This window comes from Cotesia typhae, unplaced genomic scaffold (genome assembly GCF_013202065.1).
Source record: "Cotesia typhae breed Kobodo isofemale line unplaced genomic scaffold, CoteBio_Ctyphae contig_5, whole genome shotgun sequence".
NCBI lineage: Eukaryota > Metazoa > Arthropoda > Insecta > Hymenoptera > Braconidae > Cotesia > Cotesia typhae.
Window position 1 is genome coordinate 8,355,176 of NW_027423757.1, and position 18,717 is coordinate 8,373,892.

The 18,717-nt window shown below is 28.7% G+C and overlaps 2 protein-coding genes across 6 annotated transcripts; one reads left to right on the forward strand and one right to left on the reverse strand.

Annotated features, from left to right (window-relative positions):
- The first annotated feature begins 2,707 nt into the window (after positions 1-2,707).
- On the forward strand, positions 2,708-14,534 carry Snap25 (Synaptosomal-associated protein 25kDa). 5 transcript variants are annotated; one of them, XM_074248654.1, is made up of 7 exons: positions 2,708-2,862; positions 3,851-4,070; positions 4,260-4,301; positions 6,393-6,441; positions 12,403-12,520; positions 12,714-12,987; positions 13,107-14,534. In XM_074248654.1, the coding sequence occupies exons 2-7, from the start codon at positions 3,966-3,968 to the stop codon at positions 13,167-13,169; spliced, it is 651 nt and encodes a 216-aa protein (XP_074104755.1). In that variant the 5' UTR covers positions 2,708-2,862; positions 3,851-3,965; the 3' UTR covers positions 13,170-14,534. The 5 variants fall into 5 exon arrangements, with proteins under 5 accessions (XP_074104755.1, XP_074104752.1, XP_074104756.1 ...); XM_074248651.1 differs by lacking the exon at positions 6,393-6,441 and adding an exon at positions 9,794-9,842; XM_074248655.1 differs by lacking the exon at positions 6,393-6,441 and adding an exon at positions 11,105-11,153.
- A 134-nt stretch (positions 14,535-14,668) lies between these two features.
- On the reverse strand, positions 14,669-18,707 carry LOC141531109 (uncharacterized). Its single transcript, XM_074248627.1, has 3 exons — positions 17,939-18,707; positions 17,696-17,849; positions 14,669-17,616 (listed from the first exon to the last, which is right to left on the reverse strand). The coding sequence occupies exons 1-3, from the start codon at positions 18,632-18,634 to the stop codon at positions 15,320-15,322; spliced, it is 3,147 nt and encodes a 1,048-aa protein (XP_074104728.1). The 5' UTR covers positions 18,635-18,707; the 3' UTR covers positions 14,669-15,319.
- Between the last annotated feature and the right edge of the window lie 10 nt (positions 18,708-18,717).

Here is an 18,717-nt window from a genome sequence, read left to right on the forward strand (position 1 = left end):
AGCTCAGTAGTTCAACGATGGTTATACATTGTCTACGTTGTAAAAGAACCTGTGAAAACTAGTTAGCCAAACTGCCTCACTTCAAATAACGGCAAACATTCATTTTAGCACAATCGCCGTTAATCTCGAACTCGAATGATAGCTATATACGTTTTCTTTTGAACTATTTTTTTTTATTATTTCAAACTTGCTCATCTCAAGTTCTCCTACAAAACTCCAGCTACATAATAAATATAAATATATATCTATATATGGAATATGTATATCCTTCGCGTGGACGCCTGGGGGCCGCATTGAAACCGCCTCATTATACGATAGGGTCGCAAACTCAGAGCTAGTTCAACAATTTGTTTTCTCAAAATTTCATTTAACCGATAAATGTCTTGGCAAGTTGACTTTTACCGTGTTTAAGTGTCTATGAAAAGCAAAGTTGAAAGAGAAAGATAAAGAGTACACCGTTATATAATATAGAGTGCTTAGCCAAAGCAGATGACACGTTCACGTTCACATGACGATAAGAAAGCACTGTATATTATTATACCCTATATAAATTTCGATACAGATATACATAGAGTATAAGAGCGTAAGATTGAAGCAGAACAAGAAGAAGAACAAGAAGCAGGAATATACAAAGATGCAACACGCTTCGTAGATGGTGTATTATATACACTTATATACGAAACACGGAGAAACTGGTACGGCAATCAGGCTTTACGATCGTGCGCGTGATAGGAGACCAAGTAAAAGCACACTCTCTACGCCAGACGCATAACAAGATTGTGAGTGTATCTCACTTGCGCTTGTATCCTGGGAAATACAAGTTACAAGTTTAATTAAACAGGCTGGGTTGTAAAATTAAAGGAACGCTCAAGAAACACCGAAACCACTTGTTCAGAGAGGAGGCTAAGCCAACGACCGGGCCTCTTAATTATTCTTCATCGAGTTCTCAAATCTTAAGTTGTTTTTTTTTCTCCTGTTATCAATTTTCATTTATTTTATCTCTTTTAACTTGCGTAATGTTACTGATAAAAACTTGACCCGTAATTATTATTAGTAGTAGTACTGCCATAATTATTATTTATCAGAATAGTAAACTTTGTCTCACTCTTTCTTTCTATTGATGCATCTACACATCCATTAGCATGCAAAGTTTTCGCCTCTGGTGTAACCGAGCATTTACTTTACCTTTTGATTTATCTATCGAATATGCCTCTGCAACGTTCAGCTTTTGCCTGAGGCTACCCTCTTTCCAACACTTGTTATATAAAATCATGAAGAAGCCCTTCATTCCTTTTATGCCTGTTAAAATAAGAAAAAAAAAATTAAATTGCTACCTTTATTTTTTAGTAATGGCTTGAAAACAAAAATATACATACCGCATAGCTGGCGTTTAGTTGATGATTTTATACCCTTGTCCGTGGTAAATACAGAGTTATATACATATCGTTTTATATGTATACGTAATAGGCAATTTTCTTGCGGTTACGCCCGTGTTAAAATATGTATAGTGATTTTGAGTTAAACCAGCGCCAACATTGTTAATACGGCGGAAGAGTGGATGCCCAGGAGGGGAAGCTGTTACTGAATCATTTGCATCGCATCGCGACAATTTAGTTAAACCCTGTTGTGGCTTCCAAAACTTTTATCCTTGTTTCTGTAAACATTTTTTATCATTATATTTTTAATAATCTTGTCATCATCAACTCGCTTATTCACCAACTTTGGCTACAACAATACGCATTGATACTTACGAACATTTTCCTAGAGCCTAAAACGTAAAAATAAAAATATAAACTTTTTTTTAATTATACTTTTTAACAAAAAAAAAAAAAAAATGAATGCTATTGTTTTACAAATACTCTGTTTTACAAATACTCAAAAATTATCCCCGAAAAATTTTTATTAAATCATGATTAAATAGCAAAAAATGGCAGATTTAGAAAATTTTTAAATCTACAGGTGCATATTTTAAGATCAATAATTTTTTTATTTTTTTTTTCTAGATTGATAGTCAGATAGTATGCCCCTACTTATTCGAAATAATTAAACGACGATGGTGTTTAAGAATTCGGAACAACTCCAAAACTGATGAACGTATCGAACATCATCAACTATTTTCTATTCAAACAAACTAACTGATATCGTAGTTATGTTGTTAATTAAAATTTTCTAAATAATTTATAACAACTTATATTATTGAATTAATAAAAAAAAAACTTAATTAAAACAAAAAAAATTAGACATTACAACAACAATAAAACCAAAAATATCAACCAATAACTCAAAGCACCGACCGTTGTGTTTGTTCCTGAATTTTTGGGCAGTGTGAATGGAATATGACGTCACTAATTCTCTAGCGCGCAATAACTCAAATTTAACAATAATAAATATGAATTTTTAGATTTTTTTTACAACCATTAAGTTCAAATTAATTTAAAAATTCTAAAAAATTATCTGTCTGCTGGATTCACTCATTTATATTTATCAATTATAAATAATTAGTTGTACGAGTCTAAAAACTTATTTATTCTTCGATTTGAAATTTTTAGTAACAACAAAACAACGCCAACTGCCTAGGTAAGTTGCAATAATTTTCAACCTTTCTTACCGGCCACAAATACTTTCTGTTCCGTTCTTACAGACACTCGGTAAAATTTACTTTATCATCAGAGCGGGATAAAACTTATTGTTTGATCAGCAGCTTATATCTCGCCCACATCACGTGAACGCTCTTCTGACGAGAACGAAGAGTTTATTCTGTTGCTTAATATTTGACATTTTAACATATCGAGTGAAAGAACAACAAAATTATTCAAACCAACTTTTCTCGGAGGATCCAGTCATCAATTACATATATCAGAGGTAAGTTCAAAGTAATTATATATACTTAACAAGTAATTATAGCATTTAGTAAGTAGTTAGTAATATAGTTAACCGTATAACTGTATATACTTACCGCTGTGCAAACTACATAAAAAATTAAACGAAAAATAAATTGAAAAAATACTTCATCTATATATTTAGGACACTGCCTAAGGAGTAAAGACAGCAGTAACGAGGTTGGTGATTATTAATTACTCAATTCTATAAAAAGAACCTGACATAACAATTGTCGTCACGAGGTTTGGTGTCACCGTAAAAATCGATTAATGATATAATATACTTTTAGATGTATAGACAATGTATTGATAGGAAAAACTTAAAAAATTTTTTCGGACCTGTCAGACCATTTATTTTTATATCTACATACTACGTAAGTTATTAATAAATGATAGATCAATTGTTGCATTGATACGGAAAATGCAAGCTAATGATGGTGTATATATGTTGTGATTGGTGAATCAAAACAAATCCTACTACTCCTGCAGTTGTCAGCCTTGAAAATGTCAGTTATTTATATTAATATATAGATATATAAGTAGATCGTTTAACGAGAATTATTAGGTGGTAGCTGCGCATGATATCTTCCGCGGCGCAGCAACGTAATGACCCATGCTCGCTTATATTGATTTTACTGTTGGCGGTCGACGGGAAAAACCAGACCAGTCCCTGTCTGATGTTCAATCGTATCGAGTCGTGGTGACATTGACATTTTTTTCATCCCGTTAAACTATTGGTAAAATTTTTTTTTATTCTCACTGATTGAATTTGAATTTGTTGTTTTGTTCAAAATCGTTCATTAACTCACTGTCGTGATTTTACAAGAGAAATATTTACGCGTAGATATTTTTTTAAAATTCATCTCAATTGTGCAATAATTTGAAATTTTACATATATATATGTATACTCAATATATATATATATAAATATATCACATATGACATTGACAAAAGTATCTTGATGTTTTCAGTTTCTCAAGGACAATATTCAACCCAGAGCTATTGGCTCCAGAAACAGTGAACTGACAATCGGAGAAAACTAGAAGTCCTTTGGTAAAACTCAGGCAGGAAGAAAACTAGGAAACAATGCCAGCTCCAACAGCAGATGCAGCTGGACCAGCAGAAGGAGCTGGTCCACCTCGTACCGAACTCCAGGAATTACAGTTAAAGGCTGATCAGACAACTGATGAAGTAAGTCATTAAATCATCACGATCGTTTTCAAACAAGTCAATTAACTTTTTCCTTTCAAATAACTATTAATCATTATATTACATATACATTTATAAGAATGACTTAATAAATTTACTAATGTCTAGATTAATCAATGACAGAAATTAGAGAGAGATCTGTTTCTAAATAATGATTTTTTTATGTTACAGTCCTTGGAGAGTACTAGGCGTATGTTAGCGCTATGCGAGGAGGTAAGTGGTTATCCATATCTGTTAAAATCGTTTGCGTGACTACTTCTACCCTCTTTAATCTCTTATCCATATATATTCTTTATTTTCTCTCTCTCCCCTTGTAACGGTCTGTCATTGCGTTGGTTATATTAATAAAATTACTCTACGTTCCCTCGATCGTAATCGACTTCTGTACATATATATTCATCAAGATATAATGTTAATAGTAATGTTATTGGTAATAATAAAAAAGGTATTATTGCATTTTTTCTTCAAAGTCGATTCTCGACTTCTAAACCATTGCAACGACGTTGAGGCAGCAAGGATGGAAATCTGTGTACTAATTGCACTAATTACTTTTTGGTCTATTTATTTATTTATTTATTATTTTTTTTTCTCTTGATGACCCAGTTATCCTTGTGACTCCCGTTTAATTTAAATATGTGAATTTTCAAGCCCCATGCACTTAACTAGTAGTCGAGGTAAATAAAACAACGCACGTAGCTGAAAAATTATTTTATTTTTTTGGTCAAGCTACCGAGCGTTTTATTATATAATTTAATAGTTATCTTGCTATGACATTCATTCCAATGGTTATGATGATAAAAAAAAGTTATAAAAAAATTTCGTTGTATCCTTGCACTAACCACTTTTTTATTTGCCTTTAATAAAACGGAAAAAAAAAAATAATAAAATAAAATAAATATGTATAATAAAAAAAGTTTGAGCTAATCCGTGAATATTACTTTTTGTTGTACATATATATATATCTATATATTAACATATATATATATATATATATATATATATATATATATATATATATATATATATATATATATATATATATATATATATATATATATATATATATATATATATATATGTACTTACTGTCTATATAGTTTAAGTATCGACTACGCTGCACAGCAAATTCTTGATTGTAAAATGCTTACTTCCTGATGCATCGCGAATATTAACGAAATAGTTTGAATGTTGTCAATTAATATACATATATATTTATTAAAAATAAATATATTATTATGATTATTATTATTATTATTATTATCGTTTGCCCGTCCTATGAATGTTGTTAATATTTTGTATTATCTGTCTGTCAGTCTCTGTCAGCTTGCTTTATATTACTGTCTTTGCGCGTGTCAAATACGTGGTCCATGTAATTCGTATGTGTAATATGTCTGTCTATTTTCTGTCTGTTTGTCTGTCTGTATACCTATACTACGATTTGTCTCTATACATATATAATTTGTCTATTAACTTTGCCTGTCTGGCTGCCCGAGAGCTTGCACATCGCCGACACTGTAATCTATACATAAATGTATATGGCTGCTCTTGTATTACATGGAATAATAAATTTTCATCTATATATTTAATATATATTGAACTTTAGAATTATCAACTAATTACGAGTCACAACCTTAAAAAATTAATTATGTGTAAAAGAATTTAATATATTCACTTTAAAATATTAAATGTGGGTAATGTGCATGGAATAATAATTCACTTAAAATAAAAAAAAAAAAAAACCTCTAAGCAACATCTTTTGCAAATTCCATACACCGTTTTTAAATACTTTTAAACTTACATTATACCCCCTTACTGCCTCTCTACTAAAAACTCCTGCAGTGTCTATATTCTATACTACTTTTTTCCAATCATTTTACATTCATCTGATTTTTCATATCTACTCGCTAACCATATTACTATTAATAACATATAAATACATGCAATAATATAACTAAGCAATAAAACGATAAATAAAAAATTTAAGTAAATTAAATAATATTCAATTTAACGATGATATATGATAAATAAAAATACTTTTAATCAATATCACTTAAATTTCTTCTAAAAAAAAAAAATTCCTATGGAACTTTAATTGGATTGACATTGCGTCTATTGATTGATTAAATTAATTAATTAAAGAAACTACCATTACATTAAAAATCCATTTATTTATCATGTATCATGTACAATATATACTATATATACTTAATACTAAATATACTGTTATACTAAACCATTTAATACTCCGACTCTTTAACACTCGTGGTGGTTGTGTGTGTTGTGCTGCCTCTGTCTGTCGATTAGAGCAAGGAGGCCGGCATCCGCACTCTGGTCGCTCTCGATGACCAGGGAGGTGAGTTAACTGCTCTACTACTAAGTCATTAATTTCGCGTTCACACTTTTTTATAATATATAATGTATTTCGTATACGTTAATATCGATTTTTATATGATTGATATATAACATTCCATTATTATTATTATTTTTTTTTTATGTATCAATTGATTAATTAATTAATGCTTAATTACCGTATTATTCAGTCGACAAACGTCATGAGACCATACATTTTAATGCTTTATTAAATATAACATTGTAATCATAAATATGATTGTTCCCCGATTGTTTCATATTTTGTTTTAATCAAGATTTTTTAATATTTAAAAAAAAATATGTCATTTTTTTCGACATAAACATTATCAAAACATCCATTCACAATTATTTAAATATTATTATTATTATTACTATTATTGTATACTCAAGCTATTGTCATAACGGTCAGGTAAGATTTTATTATAAAGAAAGAATGTGGTATATAAAAAAAAAAAAATACATATCAACGCGTTCTAGTTTCTTTTAATAAAAAATAAAAATGCTCTTGTTGTCATCCTGGTCCATAGGTTGGTTGGTGGGTTAAATTTTAAGAAAGAAAATAGTTTATAATAATAATAATGATAAAAAAAAATGTAACTATTAAAAAACAAGTAAAGAGAAGTAGGGTCATTAATATTATTATTATTTTTGTTTTATTAAAATAATAATGGGTAGTAAAAACATAGTTTACAACATACATATTATTTAGAGACGATTTAAACTGATTGCGCTTTTGTATTGTTGTGTGACAGTTTCATTAAACCTTTATGACTATATAAACTGGTTTTACCATGACCTCCAAGTTCCTTAAACCATCCTTATTGCCACCACAACCACCACCACCACACCACTATCAACGCCACGTTCCACTGTCACCCTAACTTGATAAAAATATATATATTTATTTGTTTATTTATTTATTTATAAATAATTATTGACAAGAAAAAATATATATATATATATATATATATATATATATATATATATATATATATATATATATATATATATATATATAAATTGATGATCTATTAGACAGGATAATTAAACGATAAAATATTAATATATATATTCAACAATACAAGTATCACACAGCTCTCTGATGGATGCATAGGATAAATCGGGCTGAATACAAGTAATTACTTATCTATTTATAATTTATTATTTGTTGTGGTTATTATTATTATTATTATTATTATTATTATTATTATTATTATCGTAGTTAACAGATAAATCTATAGATAGAGATTGTTAACCCGACATTACCCTATGCAAATAAATTTCATGATAAATGCTCAGCATATACATTATTATAAATTCAAATTACAAACATAAACGAGATAATAAACTTAAATATAGATTTAGATTTATTGTTAAGTGATCAAACAAATCAAATTAATTATAAATAATACATAAATCATCTCTGTGCTCTCTATTTTCTAATATCGCCACTGTATCTCTCAATTCTTTTAATTATATATACTTTTATTTCTTTTTTTCTATTATATATACACGGGCATTATATCAACAGATAACTATATATACTCACTTTTTTATAACATTAACATAATGTATACAGTCGACAATTATTTATATGCTCACTATAAATAAAGCTTACAAAAACGAGCTTTTTTTTTTTAACTGTCTCGCTTTTTATATATTAATAAAACTCATTCACGAGTCGTGCAATTCGTAATATAAGTAGTATTGTAGTTGAATGTTGCTATGTATACCTTAAATATATACATATTATATATTTTTAACAAAATATCGGGTTCATTTAGGAAAAAAAAAAAAAAAAAAACTATTTTCAAAAATACATATCTTTTTTTTTTTTAGTTTCGACAAGTACCATCTTTTTTTTTTTTTTTTTTTTCAATATTCTATTCACTGTTATATGCATATTTATATATAACAAAAGTGTCGTCTTGCATCATAAAATGGGGCCAGGATGCTTGCTGATAAAAAAACCTTGACTGAGTCACAAAACTTTATCCTCTGATTTCTCTTTCACTCTTTCATACAAAATTTTTCTTTTATTATTATTACAAGAGGGAAATTCCGGAGGAAACTCATAAATAAAATAGCGGGAACATTAAATGTTAAAGATGATGGCAGTATTGTAGTCTTAACTCTGTGCTAGCACCCTGGTACCTTAAATCATTATCAAAAATATATTAACAAGCAATACCACACGCGAGAATTTAATTTGTCGCAAATTCTCGTGATAAATACAATATACGGGCTTTTCTTACTTGTATTGTGCTTGTCAGAATAATGCCTGCCTGTCTACGTATCTATAAATTAAATAGGTGCCCTTCCTTACTCTTGTTTGCATCACTAGTTTCCTAAAAATATATACTCTATCCACTATATATACCTCTAATTATCATTCTACGACTTACATACTTACTATTAAATCACTACTACTATAACTACTACTACTACTGCTACTACTACCACTACTATATACTATTATATTACTATAACTGCTATAATTACTATACTACTTATTACTGTTAATAATTTATATATAAATTATTATTATTATAAATATTTATTTTTTTTTATTTTAATAAATCGATGTGATCCGGAATAAGCGCTTTATGTCTTCTTTTATCTCATACATAATTGGTTTAATCGTATCGTCATTGCATAAAATAATTGTTGTCCTTAACTAGATGTCTTCGAAATCGTGTTGATGTTAATAATACTAATTAAAAAAAAAAAAAACTTTAATAAATAAATAAACTATTTCGTCTGACTATAAAACTATTTATGGGAATGCATAATCGGTGATGGATAAATGTTTTATTTACGTGATATAATTAGCACCAAAGTAATAACTATTCGTGTTTTACTTATTATATATTTATTGAAACTTAATAATTTGTCTTGATGGCTGATTATTTGACCACTGTGCTTGCTGCCATGAGGGACGCAATTAAACGAATGAGTTATTATAAATTTGTATATATACATTATTAAATATATTTATAGATGGGCTTAGATTGTGTCTGTGCACAATGTATACACTGCAATGATATAAATTTTATGTATAGATTAATTAATCATTCAATTAACCTTTTACTTTATTTTCATTTATTTTATTTATTTATTTAAAAATTTTCTGGTATGAATACTTGTGCCTATGAGATATATAACTCAATTTCGGGTCCTTTACTACTTACATTGGCCTATTTATTGGGCGGGTTATTGGCCAAAACATATCCCTCAGGGCATACAGCACGGTGGGCGTTTCTTTTTTCATTCATTTCGCAGTATAATCTCACACTGAATGATGTTTCGTTCCGGTTGCATCGTTGGCGTCTTAGAGCGAGGACGTTGGAGCAAATACTCTGATGATGTTAGATCATCAAGGCGGTAAGCTCTTTCTCAACCGATTAAGATTTTTTTTTTTAACTCTCGTTTTAATAATTAAATTTTACTTGACTCTATTTACTTCAAAGACCGATGGACTGATACTGAATTATTAATTAATAGACACTTGATAAATGTAACTCAAGAATTTAATTATACACCTGTTATTTATTGAATATTTTGATAAATTTACGCGCGCTGTTCTATTGAATAGAATGAAATCAGTGCAGCGTATTGATCGAAATTTTCACATAAATAAATGGTGTGAAACTTGAGTAGCACACTCAAACTATGTCTAACAAGAACAAAACAACACAAACATACAATAAACTCGTATAAATAATAAGTATATAAGCCAAAGTTTAAATAAAATAAGAAAATACTTGAAATAAAAGTTTTAGGAGCAGACACTTGTATAGTTTAACAACAGAGATATAGTTTTCCCAACTTTACCTACAAATACCATATTCAGCAATCCTTCTAGGCACTAATGCGTTAGTTTATAGTTGTATGGTATAAATTAATTAATAGATTAGTTGATGTATGTCCGTGTTAATTATGCGCATATGTATTGCACATTCGGGGAAAAAAAAAGACGTCGTGCCGCTTGTTATTGAATTTAATTGTAAAAAGTAATATTTTATATACCGCAATAAAATACACGATGGCTTTGTCATTGCTGTTATATATATATATATATATATATATATATATATATATTTTTTTTTTTTTCGTACTAGCATTCGCACGTAGCGTCCTCGCGCTGATCATCTGTCGTAAATTAATAAATAATAATGTTTATCGATCGTTTATTAATTAAAGATGAAACAAAGTAAAGATAAATTTAGTAATGTAAGATTAATTGAACCGTTTGATTAGTTATGTTGATATGATAATGATAAAATGAGCATATAGATATATGTATATTATTTTATTTAAAAAATATACGTGCAGCTGACCGTCCGCCCGCTCGCCATCAGATACTGAACATCAACGACGCTTAGCTTCTTCAGTTCACTTCTTCAATCAAGGATTTGAATGGAAGTGCTTTTTGCCCGTTTGTTATTGTTATTATTATTATTATTATTATTATTATTATTATTTATCATTATTGCCATTATTTTTATAGTAATTAATTCTTAGATAGATGAAAGAGAGACATGCAAGACAGCGGCGGTAATTGGGCGGCAGCAACGGTTTATCGTCATATAAATACAATATGTTGTTAATAAAATTTGTTTTATATTGAACGGTTGCCTGTTTAGAGCCACGAGGTCGGGATGAAATCTCTTGTTATGCTGGACGAACAAGGCGGTAAGCCATTTAACTAGATCATAACTTAAACTTAAACAATAAATTATAAATTAAATTCAAAACTTTATAGTTACAATCGACACGAGTTTTATATTCAACAACTTTCAAGATATAATAACGATCTATATTTATTATATATACCAGCATTTACTTAAATGTAAAATGAAACAACACCATACAGTATTATTTAATGAAATATTTTAATATTTTCATCGCACACTGACCATCTGATACAGGAATTATTATTATTTATAATAATGTATAAAACTGTATGACTAAGACAATTATGACGAAGAGACTATTCTTTAAACGTTTATTAATAATGCCTATTATAACAACATTATTGTAGATAAAATATATATGTTAAACTAACAACTTACATTTAAAAAACACTAGTAATTAATAATTAATTTATTTATCGATTAATTAAGAGCAGTAAGTAATAACAACAAATGCCCACTAATAACCAATCATCTAGTCCGCCAACCAACCGCCCAATAAACAGTGTAACACAGTCGCATTTATAACAGCGAACTGTTACTCTAATTACAATAAAATTTTTGTTAAAACAATTATTAAAATATTCAAATTAACATATATGCTAATATTTTTTATTTATATTCATTAAATAACGATACATTTGTTTTGAAAGTAAATTAATATATATATATATATATATATATATATATATATATATATATATATATATATATATATATATATATATATATATATATCCTTGACAATAACTATGAGCACCAAATAAAATTGGAATAATATATTTAACAGCTTTCATTTAACATGCTGTCCTAATTTTTATGACTAAACGTAAAAATATATATTTTGTACGTATTAAAAAATTAAAACCCAATCATCAATCATTTTTTTTACAACGTTTTTTGTCATAACTCAGTCATGTAATATTAATATATTAACAATCATGACATTATCATTTTTTATTTTTTGCTAGTATTTTTATCATTAATTGTTTTGTGTTTTATCACAATTAAAAATTTTTTTTTTTGATTAAATTAATAAACTAAAATAACATTTTTTATGTTTTAAAATTCAATTAAACAAAATCATTTGAACAATCGGATGTAGACTTGTATAAAGTATAAAGTAGTGTAAAAACGCCATGAATTTTCATTAATACTTCAATAATAGTGGCAATTAATTTAAACTAAAAACCTATAAATTAAGGATCATTTATTTACTTTTGTTTTATTCTTTTTTTGCCAATTAACAGAGCAATTGGACCGAATCGAGGAGGGGATGGATCAGATAAATGCAGACATGCGAGAAGCAGAGAAGAATCTCACGGGAATGGAAAAATGTTGTGGCATTTGCGTGCTGCCTTGCAACAAGTATACTTTTATCTAATACTTTTTTTAATATACATATAAACATATATCTATATCTATATATAAATGGAACAATATCGATTATCCTTCTTTTATTTTTTTTTATACAACGGATAATGAAACGACAGCAAAAAATATAATAAAACGAAAGTGATTTCCATATATATATATATGATGAAATATTGGATATTTTAAGGGGAGCAAGTTTCAAGGAGGATGAAGGAACGTGGAAGGGCAATGATGATGGAAAAGTTGTCAATAATCAACCACAACGGGTAATGGATGACCGTAACGGACTTGGACCTCAGGGTGGCTACATTGCAAAAATTAATAACGACGCACGTGAAAATGAAATGGAAGATAATATGGGTCAAGTTTCAACAATGATTGGTAATCTGAGAAATATGGCTATTGATATGGGAAGTGAGCTCGAAAATCAGAATCGCCAAATTGATAGGATTAATCGAAAGGTAATTTTTTAAATTAATGTTATCATTTTAATACATTAATTATTAATTAAAATTATTATCGTTATGATACATTTATTAACTGTTCTTTTACTAAAAAAAAATTTTTTATTTCTTCACAGGGTGAATCTAATGAAACCCGAATACAAGTGGCGAACGAACGAGCACATCAGCTACTCAAATAAGCTGACTAAGAAGAAAATAAATATTTATAATATTTCCGGCATACATAAAATTTATTTTATTCCCCAGTTCCGCCTTTTGCTAAATTAATCTGTACGAATAAATTGGATTTATTCAACGCGCTCTCTGCATCATCAATCATATCCTCAATGTGCAATTCGAGATTTTAATTAGCTTAGAAGTATCCAGAAAAAAAAATTCATATTTATAATTAGATATTTTTGTCTTAATAATTACTCAGTAGCTAGATTAAAAAAATCTTTAATAATTCCAGTATTACTTTACTTAATTAAATCGTAAACTTAAAAAAAAAAATAAATAAATAAAATGGAATAATATCCAAACGAATGATAGATAATATGTATTTAATACAATTAAATATTTTTTAAATCTCGATTGCATTTATTGTAAAACAAATTTATCGCCAATAGTATTGCGATATATTTTGTTGTTATTATTATTATTGAAAACTTAGATTTTTGTCAAACAAATACGATTAAAAAAGATTAATTTCTTAATTAATATTATATATAAATTTGCAAATAATACAGTTGCTTACTTGTAATACGTATAGTGAATAATTGATTAAAATCTGCACAAATTAAATTTTTGGATGTTGCGCACGGTTGATTGATTATTACTGGAGGGAATGTGAGGAATGTTGTTTCGATAACAAATTTTGTTATCTCATGTATAGAATGGTCAATTGATCATTAAATTTAAAAACAAAATACATCATATACTTATGTTGTTAATCATAAATGTTTTTAAACAAACAATTGTTATTTTTCACTTTCATTATTATAATTATAAAGTATTTTTTTTTTTTCCATTTTCAAACATGTATACATACACCTCACAATACAAAGTAAATCATTTTAAAATTGCGATGCATATTTCATAAAAAACAAATAATATTTTTCGTGATGAAAATTGATTGCAATAATTATTAATTAAAAAGATTAATATATAATAAACAATATAGGATTAAAAAAAATAAATAAAAGATAAAAGATAGGCAAATTAAATAAACGGCGCTACCGTAGAGATTCACGTATTTTATCTTTCTCGAGTAATTAAGCATCCGCTCTGTTTTTGCGTACTGATTAATAAAGCAATCCAATTAATTAATATTAATAATTAATTGATAATAAAATAGTTAATTGAAAGTAAAAAATTAATTAAGCGGAAAAAAAACAATATAGAATTATCAGCTGTCTTAATCAATGAATTGTAAGATTATTTACTTTGACAGAAACATATCGATTGCGGTACTGTATATTGTGACGATAAACTCGATTTTGTACAACACGTGAATGTCTACGATTTATCAGGTGTACTAAAAAAAAAAAAAAAAAAAAAATTAATATATGTATACATATACAATATATATTTATATTAATATACAAATTCCATGCATTCCAGTAGATTTCGTTTTTATTAAAACAAAACAGATTGTGAATAATTGTAGATATTGAACAAAAAAAAATTAATTAATCGGATTAAAATTTAATTGATTTCGTAGCAATGTAGACAAATAAATTGATAATAAATGAAAATAAATAAAAAATTAAAGGGTGTTAAAAGAGAGGAGTTTGTTCCACTGGATGCGGGCAAATATGAACTAAAGTGCTGAGCACGGTTCTTAAAAATAAAAATAAAAAATAAATTTTGATTAATAGTCTTATTTATAGACTATACAAATATATATATTGTAACCTGAATTTTTTCTCTGATCTTACGTAAAATGTATAATAATAATAATAATAATAATAATAATAATAATAATAATAATAATAATAATAATAATAATAATAATAAGAGTAACACAATGAATCAAGATTAAAAAAAAATTATGAAATAAATAAAGAATGAACTACAAATGCCTATGTACTCTAAACCTTTAAAAAAATGAAAATAAACTGCTATAACAATTAAAAATGTATTTACTATTATTAATTGTTGTAAACTCAGTTATTTGTAAAAACTATATTTATTATTACTTTTAGTTATAATAATATATATAAAAAATCAATTCATTTATCAATATTATAAATATTCATCAAGGTGATCATTCGTGAGATCATTTTAATTCATGATAATAAAACGGGTTAAAAATACAATGCTATAGAGTGTCAAAAGGGATAATTAATTAGTTGACGTGTCGAGATAATTGTCGTGTCTTTAAAGTATATCGTGGACTCTGACGTTTTGGTGTTCCGGAAGACGGTGGTACGGCTTTTAGCGGCGTCCTTCGAGAATCTATAGCAGGTCTTCGTACCAGGGACCGTGCGCTTTTTGGTGTTTTTGTAGATAGTGGTTTCTTTATGAGTGGAGTATTAATAGTACTCACATCTACAAACTGAGCCGCGTGATTAACTAAATCGTTTTCACTTTTAGGAATTGCTGCATTTGTTGATGAACTTAAACGTCTACCACTTTCTCTTCGAGTACTTGGAGATATAAATTGATGATCGTCTACAACCCGCTGTCTATTTTCTTGATCAGATAATAAACTATGACGACGAATCGTACGTTTATCTAAAGACTGACGACTGCTGTTTGGTGTGACAGTTATTTCATTTGGAGATTTAGATAATTTTGGTCGAGAACCAACACTCTTTGGGCTTTTGCTTTTTTTCTTACGTATATTATTATCTACTGGCAATGATTTAGAATCTTTTAATTCTTGCTGTCTATTATTATTCCGTTTTTGTCGCTCCATTAAAGATTCCTGGGAATTTTTATTCTCATTGAGATCGAATAACCTTGCTTTAGCCAACACCATTCCCGCATTCTGAGTACGTAATTTTGCTATAGACGCTCGCGCAGTTTGAACCGCTGCAGTAGTAGTTCTCGCCGGAGTTTCACATTCAAAATAAAAGCTCGCATTTTTCCAAGATATTTTTTTCTCTGTAACTATTTCGAGCACTCTTGAATCACTGCAATGCGTAATTTGCTCTTGATCGTTTATCATATTTCGCTGGCTATTAGTCTTTTTCAATTTATCGATCCGACTGTTGAACTGAAGAGTCTCATTGACAAGTTCATTGCCATGAAATGATGAAGCACGACGTACACCAGTTATAGATGACTTTGGCATATTGATGATATTTAATGCTGCCTCATCGTCACTGAGAGTAGCACCAGTATGCTCCGCTGTGTGACTAATCAGTGTGCTTAATTGTTGTTGCAGATACATCAACCGCGCATTTGTTTCATCACTACAAAATGAAGTAGCATCATCATTATTATTCTCAGATGTTTTAGTAGTTGAATTTTTTGTTTTATTTTTTTCAGAAACTTGCCAAGATGGTGAATTAAGACTTTGTCGCCGGCGTCCAGAGACAGGCTTTTCTTGAGAACGTCTTCGTAAGCTACTTATTCTTCTAGCACTTGGTGACCTTATGACTTTATGCTCTGAACTTCTTCTTATTTTCAATTCCTTGGACAAACGTCTTGCTAAATGATCAGCTGATACAATATTTTCAATACTAGCTTCTTCAAGTGTTTTTTCGTATTCATTCTGTACATCATTTACAGAATTTTTATTTATATTTTTACTTACACTGTGGTCAATAATACCGTCCATACCAAATTCTTGGGAAATCCGCGATTCAATAGCCGATACTCGATTTTTAATTTCTTCGTATTCTCTTTTCGGTATTTTAACATATTCCTCGGATGATTCATCACCTTTATCATCAGATAATTGATTACTCTTGTTCATCTTTGATAAACGTTGTGATCTACGACGTTGACTAGTTGAATTAATGTCATCACGTTCTTCATTTTCATCGGATAAGTTTACATCTGCGTTTCTAAATACATCTTCGTATTGATCACCCATTGTAGCTTTTACAAAACGTTCTCTTTGCTTCGACGCTACTGATGGTGAGTTCATTAATGACGAAGCACTCCAATTCTGCATTCGTTGTTTTTTAAGACTCTTCTTTGAAGAGGCCTCACTGGATGTACTCCAACGCCGTTCAACTGAAGAATCAGGATAATCTTCTTCTTTTGTTGCTTCAAGTTCATTTATTTTTTGCTTACTGCGTGAAACAAGACGATCCAAACTTATTCCCAATTTTCTAGACTTTTCTGGTTTCTGATTGTGTCCAGTATGCACAGTATGAGTCAAATATTTACGAACTTTAGATGATTTGTAGGCTGAATATTTATCGGATGATTTTCCATCCCTTGGTGAAGTTAGAACCACTTGTGGAATTGAAGTTGTAGCTCTTAAATCATTGTCTAATGAGTTTCGTTTCTTTTTTGAACTCACTGCTTGCGCAGATACTTCATCGCCATTTCGTCGCTTTTTAGCAGCTTTATTAGGTGAAACTTGAGATGAATCATAAGGCATAAGTTTCGAATGACTACCATTTAATGGAACAGGCTCAGGTGATCCATTTTTGCCAACAATTTTTTTAAGTCCATTAAACATTCCTATAGAATAATAAAAAAAAAAATTAATCAATATTTTTGATATTCGAATAAACTATATGGCTTAATTAAAAAATCTTACGGGTAAGACTTCCACTCCGATGTTTTTTCCTTTTTTCCTTTAAACGATCTTCAATACCACGATCAATGTCAATATCCATACAGTAAGCTTCTTTTTGCTCATCAATTAAATTTTTTGGTAGAACTCCTATGCAACGGGCATTCTCGATCAGAACCTAAAGACATTAATGATAAATGATAATTATTAATCAATAATCCCTGAAAAATATGCAATTATATAATTAAACAAAAAAATATTATAAACCTTGACGATAAAAAGATGTGCTTCCAATCTCGTTTGCATGGCAGTGATCGTCGTTTCGCGTAATGGCATGACGTTAGGTCCAATAACTTTAGCTAAATTATCACTAGACATTTTGTTATCACCCTCATGCTGGGATACGTTCTTTAAGAAATCCATAAAAAATGCCAGTGTATTTAAATGAAGTGACGGTAATAATAAACAAGCCATCAGTATTGCTTCAACTTTGGAGCATTTGAGCATAAAACAACGTACAAATATTTCATGGTAATCATATGGTATTATTGGCTCCGGAAGATCGCGAAAATATTTTTTTAAACAGTTAGCAACGTCAAGTGGATGATATTTTTCTCCTAATTCATTGCCATTATCTAGCCGATTTATTAACTCTTTTTGTCGCGCTTGAGAACCAGCTTTTCTGAATAAACCTTCCTGACTAATGTGTTTTTCAATAAAAACAATAGCATGCTTTACAAATATTGGTACTTGTACAATTGCTCCAGACGACAATTGTACAACATCCAACGGTTGATTTAGCAACGGCACATTGAAAACTTTTTTCAATTTTTCGCACTGTTTATCATCGCTATCAACTTTTTTCACGTGTCTTTTAATACGTGATTTTATTCCTAAATTACGTAATTGACTTGTAACTGAGTTTATCACTTTTTCTTTATCCGAAACATCGTATATCAACATTTTGTAATAATATAAATAAACTTTTTAAAAGTTCGGCTTTGCGCCTGTAAATTTGTCCTGCGGGTGATGTTTTTTCACAACAG